The following is a 12,081-nucleotide window of genomic DNA, read 5'->3' as shown; positions in this document are numbered from 1 at the left end:
CCCCTTCTTCATCGACAACATTATCAGGTTCCTCCCCTGAAACTATATTTTTATTCCATCACATCTTATGTGCTTTTTCTTGGAGCGTCGGTTTGTTTTTGTTTTTTGTTTGAATAAAATGGATCCTAGCATTCACTTTATGGGAGAGAGACACGCTCCGCTGTAGCATATGGACAAGTATGTCCTTGGTTTCTACTCATAGTATTCATGGCGAAGTTTCTCCTTCGTTAAATTGTTATATGGTTGGAATTGGAAAATGATACATGTAGTAATTGCTATAAATGTCTTGGGTAATGTGATACTTGGCAATTGTTGTGCTCATGATTAAGCTCTTGCATCATATTCTTTGCACCCATTAATGAAGAAATACATAGAGCATGCTAAAATTTGGTTTGCATATTTGGTTTCTCTAAGGTCTAGATAATTTCTAGTATTGAGTTTGAACAACAAGGAAGACGGTGTAGAGTCTTATAATGTTTTCAATATGTCTTTTATGTGAGTTTTGCTGCACCGGTTCATCCTTGTGTTTGTTTCAAATAAGCCTTGCTAGTCTAAACCTTTTATCGAGAGGGAATACTTCTCATGCATCCAAAATACTTGAGCCAACCACTATGCCATTTGTGTCCACCATACCTACCTATACTACATGGTATTTTCCGCCATTCCAAAGTAAATTGCTTGAGTGCTACCTTTAAAATTCCATCATTCACCTTTGCAATATATAGCTCATGGGACAAATAGCTTAAAAACTATTGTGGTATTGAATATGTAATTATGCACTTTATCTCTTATTAAGTTGCTTGTTGTGCGATAACCATGTTCACTGGGGACGCCATCAACTATTCATTGTTGAATTTCATGTGAGTTGCTATGCATGTCCGTTTTGTCTGAAGTAAGAGAGATCTACCACCATATGGTTAAGCATGCATATGTTAGAGAAGAACATTGGGCCGCTAACTAAAGCCATGATCCATGGTGGAAGTTTCAGTTTTGGACAACAATCCTCAATCTCAAATGAGAAAATTATTAATTGTTGTTATATGCTTATGCATAAAAGAGGAGTCCATTATCTGTTGTCTATGTTGTCCCGGTATGGATGTCTAAGTTGAAGAATAATCAATAGCGAGAAATCCAATGCGAGCTTTCTCCTTAGACCTTTGTACAGGCGGCATAGAGGTACCCCTTTGTGACACTTGGTAAAAACAATGCATTGTGATGATCCTGTAGTCCAAGCTAATTAGGACAAGGTGCGGGCACTATTAGTACACTACGCATGAGGCTTGCAACTTATAAGATATAATTTACATGATGCATATGCTTTATTACTACCGTTGACAAAATTGTTTCATGTTTTCAAAATCAAAAGCTCTAGCACAAATATAGCAATCGATGCTTTTCCTCTATGGAGGACCATTCTTTTACTTTCAATGTTGAGTCAGTTCACCTATTTCTCTCCACCTCAAGAAGCAAACACTTGTGTGAACTGTGCATTGATTCCTACATACTTGCTTATTGCACTTATTATATTACTCTATGTTGACAATATCCATGAGATATACATGTTACAAGTTGAAAGCAATCGCTGAAACTTAATCTTCTTTTGTGTTGCTTCAATGCCTTTACTTTGAATTATTGCTTTATGAGTTAACTCTTATGCAAGACTTAATTGATGCTTGTCTTGAAGTGCTATTCATGAAAAGTCTTTGCTATATGATTCACTTGTTTACTCATGTCATATACATTGTTTTGATCGCTGCATTCACTACATATGCTTTACAAATAGTATGATCAAGATTATGATGGCATGTCACTCCAGAAATTATCTGTGTTATCATTTTACCTGCTCGGGACGAGCAGAACTAAGCTTGGGGATGCTGATACGTCTCCGACGTATCGATAATTTCTTATGTTCCATGCCACATTATTGATGGTATCTACATGTTTTATGCACACTTTATGTCATATTCGTGCATTTTCAGGAACTAACCTATTAACAAGATGCCGAAGTGCCAGTTGCTGTTTTCTGCTGTTTTTGGTTTCAGAAATCCTAGTAAGGAAATATTCTCGGAATTGGACGAAATCAAAGCCCAGGGGCCTATTTTTCCACGAAGCTTCCAGAAGTCCGAAGGAGAGACGAAGAGGGGCGACGAGGGGGCCACACCCTAGGGCGGCGCGGCCCCCCCCTTGGTCGCGCGGCCCTGTGGTGTGGGGCCCCCGTGCCGCCTCTTGACCTGCCCTTCCGCCTACAAATAGCCTCCGTGACGAAACCCCCAGTACCGAGAGCCACGATACAGAAAACCTTCCAGAGACGCCGCCACCGCCGATCACCACTCGGTGGATCCAGGAGATCGCCTCCGGCACCCTGCCGGAGAGGGGAATCATCTCCCGGACGACTCTACGCCGCCATGGTCGCCTCCGGTGTGATGTGTGAGTAGTCTACCCCTGGACTATGGGTCCATAGCAGTAGCTAGATGGTTGTCTTCTCCCCATTGTGCTATCATTGTCGGATCTTGTGAGCTGCCTAACATGATCAAGATCATCTATCTGTAATTCTATATGTTGTGTTTGTTGGGATCCGATGAATAGAGAATACTTGTTATGTTGATTATCAAAGTTATGCTTATGTGTTGTTTATGATCTTGCATGCTTTCCGTTACTAGTAGATGCTCTGGCCAAGTAGATGCTTGTAACTCCAAGAGGGAGTACTTATGCTCGATAGTGGGTTCATGCCCGCATTGACACTGGGACAAAGGATGAAAGTTCTAAGGTTGTGTTGTGCTGTTGCCACTAGGGATAAAACATTGATGCTATGTCTAAGGATGTAGTTGTTGATTACATTACGCACCATACTTAATGCAATTGTCTGTTGCTTTGCAACTTAATACTGGAGGGGGTTCGGATGATAACCTGAAGGTGGACTTTTTAGGCATAGATGCAGTTGGATGGCGGTCTATGTACTTTGTCGTAATGCCCAATTAAATCTCACTATACTCATCATGATATGTATGTGCATTGTCATGCTCTCTTTATTTGTCAATTGCCCAACTGTAATTTGTTCACCCAACATGCTGCTTGTCTTATGGGAGAGACACCTCTAGTGAACTGTGGACCCCGGTCCAATTCTCTTTACTGAAATACAATCTACTGCAATACTTGTTCTACTGTTTTCTGCAAACAATCATCTTCCACACAATACGGTTAATCCTTTGTTACAGCAAGCCGGTGAGATTGACAACCTCACTGTTTCGTTGGGGCAAAGTACTTTGGTTGTGTTGTGCAGGTTCCACGTTGGCGCCGGAATCCCTGGTGTTGCGCCGCACTACATCCCGCCGCCATCAACCTTCAACGTGCTTCTTGGCTCCTCCTGGTTCGATAAACCTTGGTTTCTTTCTGAGGGAAAACTTGCTGCTGTGCGCATCATACCTTCCTCTTGGGGTTGCCCAACGAACGTGTGAAATACACGCCATCACACCACCTCCTCCTACCACCCATGGAAAACCTACTTCACCCTTCTCTTCCGCGAGGAGAATCTGCTGGATCATGTTGATGGCTCCATCGACTCGCGCATCATGGCGGCTGATTCCGAGTGGACCTCGATCGACGCTACGCTCATCAGGTGGTTCTTCACCACGATCTCGCGCGATCTGTTCCTCACCGTCATCCGGGAAGGCGACGATGCTGCCGCCGTGTGGACCAAGCTCAATGGCTTCTTCACCGACAACAAGCTTCAGCGCCGCGTCTTCTTGCATCAAGAGTTCACGGACTGCCACCAGGACGATCAGACCATCGACGAATACACTCGTCGCCTCAAGCAGTTGGCGGATGAGCTGCGCGACATCGGAGCCCTGATCAATGATGATTTCATCCTCAGCACCCTCACCGCCAATCTTCATGAGGACTTCGGCAATGCGGCTAGCAACCTCACTCTGATGCCCGACCCCTCTTTTCCCAAGTTTGTGTCCTATCTCAAGCTTGAAGAACGTCGGATGAAGGGCGTGAAGAAGCGCGCGCAGCACCATGCTCTTGCCGCCGGCGTCTTCCGCGGCACTCCTCCCACCGCCCCGGTACCCGCCCACTGCCGCCCCTCAACCGTAGCAGGGCGGTCGCCGCGGCAACCGGCGTGGCGGTCGCAAGCAGCAGCAGCCGCAGCCGCCGGCCCCTGGGGGCGGCCAGGCTCCCCGCGCGATGTAGCCCTCCCCTCCCTGGACGTACGGCACCAATCCTTGGACGGGCGTGGTCCACGCATACTCCATGCCGGTGCCTCGGGCACCCGCCCCGAGCCTCTTCAGACCGGCTCCGTCGACTCACCAGGCGTACTTCGCCGGGCCGGCTGCGTCGCCCCACGGTGCCTCCTACCCGGCCTTCGGCGCCACGCCTCCCGCCGCCTCGTACCCGAGCTACTACGCGCCTCCGCCTGTCGCTGTGCCACCCGCCGCGTACCCTCCATAGGTGCCGCCGCCATGGGACCCTACTCTCCTCGCCGCGCTGCACTCGGCGCCCTCTCCCGGCAACTACGGCGGTGGCGGTGATTACTTCATGGACACGGGCGCTACCGCTCACATGACCAATCATCCCGGTAACCTCACTTCTTCCACTCTGTCCATACCTCCACTCGCATCACCGTCGGCGACGGTTCCTCTTTTCCCATTACACATGTCGGTAGTATGTCTTTTCCCTCCACGTCCACTCCCATTAAGATGTCTAATGTCCTCGTCTGTCCTAACTTAGTTAAAAGTCTAGTTTCTATTCGCCAACTTACTCGAGAAAATCCTATCTCTGTTAAATTTGACGCCGCTGGTTTTTCTGTGAAGGACGCCCGCACTCGAACGGTTCTGCACCGATGTGACAGCCCTGTCGACGAGCTCTACCCGGTGCACCCCTCCTCCACAGCCGCCACTCGCCCAGCCGCCCTCGCCACCAGCGTCGACCTTTGGCATGCTCGTCTTGGTCATCCCAACGCCACCGTCTTGCGTCAAATTCTTCAGACTTTTTCATTCTCCTGTAATAAGGCCGAACATCATACTTGTAATGCTTGTCGTCTTGGCAAACACGTACGGCTTCCCTTTAGCGAGTCTACCACTATTTCTACTTTTCCGTTTCAGTTATTACATAGTGATGTTTGGACATCCCCGGTTGCCAGCAACACGGGTTACTTATATTATTTAGTCCTTTTGGATGATTTCTCTCATTATGTATGGACATTCCCACTTCGTCGTAAGTCTGACGTCTTCGCCACTCTCACTACCTTCTACTCCTATGTCGCCACTCAGTTTAGTCGTCCCATTCTCACACTTCAGACTGACAACGGAAAGGAATTTGACAACGCTGCTGTCCGCCATCTCCTCGCGTCGCACGTCACCGTCTTCCATCTCACTTGTCCTTATACGTCTCAGCAGAATGGCCGCGCCGAACGCGTCATCCGCACTCTTAATGACTGCATCCGCACACTGCTGTTCCACTCTCACGTCCCGCCCCGCTTCTGGACGGATACTCTCTCCACCGCCACCCTCCTTCTCAACATCCGACCCTGTCGCCCTCGCTGGAACTATGCTCCTCATCAGCTCCTATTCGGTGTCCCTCTATCCTACGATGGTCTTCGGACCTTCGGGTGTCTCTGTTATCCTAGCACCGCGTCTACTTCTCCTCATAAACTCGCCCCACGTTCCGTTCCCTGTGTCTTCCTTGGCTATCCCCCCAACACCAAAGGTTACCGGTGCTATGATCCCGTGTCCCGTCGGGTTTACACCTCGCGACACGTTTACTTTGATGAGCTTGTGTTTCCGTTTCAGCAGGTTCCACCTCACGGCAGCGTCGAGACTCTGGCTGCGCCCGCGCCCCCTGCGGCGCCGGCTGCGCCCGCGTCCCCTGCGACGCCGGCTGCGCCCGCGCCCCGTGCGGCCCCGGCTGCGCCCGCGCCACATGCAGCTGCACCCATCGACGGTGTGGTCACCCGTGCTCGGACCGTGACTCGTCGTCCGAACCCACGCTACACCGACCCCGCGTATGCGTATGCTACCTCTACGTCGGTGCCGTCTCCACTGCCCTCCTCCGCCCGCGCCGCCCTTCGTGATCCGCACTGGCTTGCTGCTATGCGCGAAGAGTTCGATGCTCTCCAGCGCAACCGCACATGGAAGCTTGTGCCCCGACCCCCTCATGCCAATGTCATCTCTGGCAAATGGGTCTTTCGGCACAAGACTCACCCGGATGGCTCTCTTGAGCGCCATAAGGCGCGCTGGGTGGTACGCGGCTTTCATCAGCGTGCCGGCGTGGACTTCACCGACACCTTCGCCCCGGTTATCAAACCGGGCACGATTCGCGCCGTTCTTCAGCTTGCGGCCTCTCGAGTTTGGCCGGTTCACCAGCTCGATGTGTCCAATGCATTCTTGCACGGGCATCTCACCGAGCAAGTGTTCTGTCAGCAGCCTACTGGTTTTGTCGATCCCGCCTTCCCGGACCATGTGTGCCTGCTCTCCCGCTCTCTATATGGGCTCAAGCAGGCTCCTCGAGCTTGGTACCAGCGGATGGCGGGCTTTCTTCAGCAGCCGGGGTTTTAGTCTACACGGTCTGACGCCTCCCTGTTCGTCTACCACCAGGGCGCCGCCACTGCATACCTCCTTCTGTATGTTGACGACATCATCATGACTGCTTCCTCGACGGCTCTTCTGCAGCAGATCACAGCTCAGCTCAGCGCTGAGTTCGCCCTCAAGGACTTGGGGGCCCTCCACTACTTCCTCGGCATCGAGGTCGTCCGCACCGCAACCGGGTTCTTCTTGCATCAGCAGAAGTATGCGCATGAGCAGCTGGAGCGCGCCGGCATGCTTAACTGCAAGCCCGCTTCCACGCATGTCGACACGAAGGCCAAGGTATCCGCCGTTGAGGGCTCTCCGGCGTCCGATGCTTCCTTCTATCGCTCCGTCGTTGGTGGTCTTCAGTATCTCACCTTGACGAGGCCGGATCTTCAGTACGCTGTTCAGCAGGTGTGCCTTCACATGCACGCTCCGCGTGACACTCATTGGGCACTGGTAAAACGGATCCTCCGCTACATCCGTGGCACCATGTCCATGGGACTCACCCTGACGGCCTCTTCCGACACCAGCCTTGTCGCCTACTCCGACGCCGACTGGGCTGGGTGTCCTGACACGCGCCGCTCTACCTCCGGCTACTGCGTCTACCTTGGTCCGTCCCTGATATCGTGGTCGTCTAAACGACAACCCACGGTTTCACGCTCGAGCGCCGAGGCTGAGTACAGGGCTGTGGCTAACGCCGTTGCTGAGTGTTCCTGGCTACGACAGCTTTTACAGGAGCTACACTGCCCGGTTCCGAAGGCCACGATTGTCTACTGCGACAATGTCTCCGCGGTGTATCTCTCTGCTAATCCCGTACATCATCGCAGGATGAAGCATATCGAGCTCGACATTCACTTCGTCCGGGAGCACGTTGCCCTTGGTCGTGTCCGTGTTCTACACATTCCCACCGATCAACAGTTCGCCGATGTGATTACGAAAGGCCTTCCTACCTCGACTTTCGAGAGCTTCAGGTCCAGTCTTTGCGTCACTGGCGCCGCTTCGACTGCGGGGGGGTGTTGAACGTATATGTATATGTATAGGTTTGGGTTTTGTATGTTGCACCTGTACCGTCTCTCTCCCTTTGTATTCACGTGGAGACTAGACCCGGTCACACCCCTGTACCTATATATGTGCCTTGTGCACGATCAATACAACTCATCGTTGCACCAAATCACTTCTACATTATGAAACTTCCTAAGGGATTTAATCTACCAGAAGCGGGTTCTTGAGAACAAAGATTTAGTTAAGTTGAACAGGTCATTGTATGGATTAAAATAATCTGGAGACGAAGGTTGTACAATTGTCTTAGTGAATATTTGATGAAAGAAGGGTACACAAGTTATCCTATTTTCCATGCATATACATAAAAAGATCTCGACGAGATTTTACAATAATAATTTTATATGTTGACGATCTAAATCTCATTGGTACTTCTCAAGGACTATTTGATGCACTGGACTGCTTAAAAAGGAATTTAAAATGAAATATCAAGGCAGGACTAAATATTGCCTTGGATTGCAAATAGGTCGTCACAAAAATGGAATTCTTTTGCACCATACAACCTACACAAAGAAAATAGTAAAACAATTTTACATGGATAAAGCTCATCCATTGAATTAAAGTGAGATTCTTGGCTCTAAGGTGACTTAATTAAGCACAATTGAAGCACTAATGTACCTTTCCGCTCATACATGGCTTGGTATTGCATTTTTTTTGTTAATATTTAGCACGATATAGCTCTTGCCCGACTAGACGATATTGAAATGGTGTAAAGTATATGTTGTGTTACCTTCAAGATACGAAAGACATGGGCTCATATTTTCTAACAAATGCATAGAAGGATTAGTGGATTTTTCAGATGTAGGATATCTATCATCTCCACACAATGGTGATCACAAACCAGATATGTTTTATGTGCAGAGGTGCTTGTATCTCATGGAGTTCAAAGAAATCTATAGCTGCAGGCCTGCAACAACAGCTCACCATGCAGTGAAATTTAGCAGTCCATGAAACCAACACGGAATGGTTTTTTGTGGTTAAGCAGTATGTCAAACCATATTCACACAGAGTGTATCTTAATCTTGGAAAAGGATGCACGTACAGTTAGGGTTGTAAACGGATTGGATCACATTTTGCCTCTACCATATCCTTTACCATTTTTTCTTTGTTATTTTGAGCGGAGTATATAATAACAGGTCAGGGATATTAATGTGAATAAGTCGGACTGTGGATACAAACCGGAAAAGGAACGGAGTCAGACCGGAAACAAAAATAATCACAAAAATACTTTCGTATGTAGATATTTATAATTCTAGCAAAATTTTAGAGGATTTCACATTTGACCCACAATTGTCAATGAATTAAGAAAATAGAGAAAGATTTAGACTAAACCTGAGCATCCACGTGATGACATAAATTTAAATTGAATGGACATAGCAGCAAATTATTTTTGTAGCTCATTAACCCGAAAATATGGTGGAGCACCTGGGTGCTAGCGCACCTGGTTTCAATTTTTTTGAAAAATGCGATTTAAATATTTTATAAAATTTTGAAATAATTCACGCGTGTATATGCCACCTTGATACTTGCCTGTGAAATTTTTTAAGAAAAAATACGACCGTATGTGACCTACACAAAAAAGAGAAAACTGAACTTTGGTATACTGTAAATAGTGTACGTGTACTTCTTATACTGTAAACAGTATTGTTTGTTATTTTTGTGTAGGTTACATACTTTCATATTTTCGGTTCAAACTTGGCATGCCCATATCTGAATACATTCTCTACACACATGATTTATGCCGATTTTTATAATTAATTTTAGTATTTTTAGAAAATTTATTGTTGAAAACGGGTTCTGGCGCACCCGAGAGCCAAAAATCTGCGTCCCTCATTAACCGATGATTGCACTAGATTGGCAGTGACTTTTGAGTAGAAATCAGATAATCCCGTTTGAAACATTTGAATAATGCTAATTTTTTTTTTGGATAATCCATATCCAACGCCATATCCGGATATCATTTGCAGATTATGATATTCTTATCCGTTGGATTCTCTTGAATCGGATATGAATTTCTTAAATTGGATTCAGTGTTGAATTTGGTACGGAAATTACTCTATCCCTTTACACCCCTACACCACTATGGATTTCTTAATATGGAAATTGTATAGACCAACTAAAAGATGGATATATCAATGGAGATAGAGTAAAACATATCTTTCCAAAAAAATTCTCACTCATGATCTTCAGAAAGACAAAGTTATAACAGTCCATCAAAGTGGTTCTAGTGAGAACGTAATAGACTTATTAGTGAAGGCGCTATGTGTACTTCTACATTTAAGAAATCAGTTAATAATGTTGGACTGCGACGACTCGGAGATATTCTTTGATATTGCCATCATGGGGAGTGAATATGTATACTGTACTCTTTGTTTTTCCTTTATCATAGTTTTGTCCTACTGTGTGTTTTTTCCTTAGTAAGGTTTTTAACGAGGCATACATATATATTCACAGTTAATGGACATTCAGGGTGTGGGGTGCTATGAAATTTCTATTTATATGGATATCTATAACTTCTATGCCATCAGAGCTATAACCCCTTCGGCGCTACTAGTGTAACTCCCTTTTATAAATGCATGTAACTCTTGTACAACCAATCCTCTCATGACTATGTATGGAGAATTTTTTTTTGCATTGATAAAACATGAATAAGAAGATTAAGCTTGATTTCTCAGTAGTCTATGTTAAGGTTGTTAGTTAATTTTTCTCTCTGCGGATGCATGTGAATTTATTTCTCTAGTATCTGCACCGAAACCACTCCCATTCTGCCCGACAAGTGAGTAATTATATGATAGGAAATGAACAGGTGTTGTCTTCATCAACAACGTGTAGATAAAACGCCAATCTATAACATTTTGACTTAAGTTTGTTAAAAATACCTAAGAAGCAAAAAAAGAGAAATATTTATGAATAGTAGGTAACATGATTGGACAAATTTGCCCCATTTTAGCACGACGTCATATTTGTCACTCGAATAGTGTTCGAAATCTAGAGATGGAATTTTGTAGAGTGTTACATTCATGTTGCTTGTATGCGCTCTAATATTTTCATATATTCTTTCAAGATTTCTACATATGAATACCGAGAACGAGTGCACGGGGTGCATCGGTGCTCATTGAAACTGAGAACGAGTGTACCTGGTGCAACATATATAAGACCCGATATGCACCCTTTCCATGCACCAAATCAATGCATACCTAGGCCTCCCTTGTGCCACTGTAAAATCGCTATCTGATACTTGGCCAACCAATACATGTTTGCACCTTCAAAGCCTCACGCAGTTTAAAAGATAAGAGTAAATTACACTTTTTACCCTCTAATTATGCATTTGTGACACTAATTACCCATCGAATGAAAATATATGTAGATTAGCCATTATTAAAACTTTGGACCCTTGTTTTCTTATGTGTGTTCATTAGGCAAGGTGTTAGGTGATGACCGGGGTGCAAAAATATTAAAACGATAGTGAGGAATGGAACATATGGATTAAAGAAGTCTGAAATAATCATCCATGATACGCTCCGATATTTACATATTTCATCACTCCACATTGACATATCATGCTTATCCTATCTAACAATAACAAGAAAAATGCTAAATTAGAGCTAACCCGTGCTTAAAGCCTCCTAAAATGTGATATTTTGATAGAAGTTTCACTAAATGGGGTAATATGTGTCATAAATACACAAGTATTGGGTAAAAAGTGGAATTCACTCAAAAGATAAAGTAGGCTGGAAAAGAAATAGCTAGGTAATCATGAGGTCAAGGAGATCAATCACACTGTTAATTAGTTTTTTTGCTTCTCCGCATCTGCTTCTGAGTTCTGACTGGATAGCATTTCTCTTTTGCTGATAATGACCATGATCGACTCTCGCAAGTTCCAATTAGTAGATTCAGTATAAGACACGGTGAACAGATGCAGCAGAGAGTGGCACCTACAGATATGCATGGCTGTGCAGCTCAATGCGAGCACAAGGTCGCGCCCACTCTAACTGCTAGTACTGCTGGAGTGCTTGTAGCAGTTGGTCAGAGCATCCCCACTGGTCTCCTTGAAGAGGTCTCCGAGTGACGTTTTTCTCATCCGGACGGCGAAATTCGGTCCAGTTGCTTCCCCGATTCCTCGTTTTTCTCCGGATTTGGGCCTAAATCCATCCGGCAAGCCCAGGTCATCCCCGGTCCCCTGAGGCGCGCTCGGGGACTCCGGACGAAGCGAAAGCGTGCGAAACGCCGAGAATTCTCTCCCGCGCTTTCGCTTCGGCTTCGCCGCAGAGATGGACCCGGCCAGTCAGCGGCAGACGCATCGTCTTCCGCGCGCAGTAAAGGCTGCCGCCGGATAGCTCGCCGCGGACGCGTAGCGTCCACGCGGCATTTAATCGCCGAGTCCAGCTCCGCCTACATAACTCGCCGCGACGCGTAGCACCGACGAACCCCAGCCAGAGACGAACGCTATCCGCCA

At 46.4% G+C, this 12,081-nt stretch overlaps 1 protein-coding gene across 1 annotated transcript; it reads left to right on the top strand.

The window, feature by feature from the left end:
- Positions 1-6,638: 6,638 nt before the first annotated feature.
- On the top strand, positions 6,639-11,694 carry LOC127304039 (uncharacterized mitochondrial protein AtMg00810-like). The gene is made up of 2 exons (XM_051334750.1): positions 6,639-7,493; positions 11,461-11,694. Exons 1-2 carry the CDS (start codon positions 6,639-6,641, stop codon positions 11,692-11,694), a joined length of 1,089 nt encoding a protein of 362 aa, XP_051190710.1.
- Positions 11,695-12,081: the final 387 nt, after the last annotated feature.

Source organism: Lolium perenne, chromosome 7 (genome assembly GCF_019359855.2).
Source record: "Lolium perenne isolate Kyuss_39 chromosome 7, Kyuss_2.0, whole genome shotgun sequence".
In the NCBI taxonomy this organism is placed as follows: Eukaryota; Viridiplantae; Streptophyta; class Magnoliopsida; order Poales; family Poaceae; genus Lolium; species Lolium perenne.
The sequence above is the reverse complement of the archived record's forward strand: the minus strand, read 5'-3'. Positions and strand labels throughout refer to the sequence as shown.

Excerpts from the sequence above, each read along its gene's own strand:
- LOC127304039 (XM_051334750.1), top strand. The coding sequence starts at position 6,639 with ATGACTGCTTCCTCGACGGCTCTTCTGCAGCAGATCACAGCTCAGCTC. Across the intron at positions 7,494-11,460 it reads CCGATCAACAGTTCGCCGAT|CATTTCTCTTTTGCTGATAA; the intron begins GTGATTACGAAA and ends CTGACTGGATAG.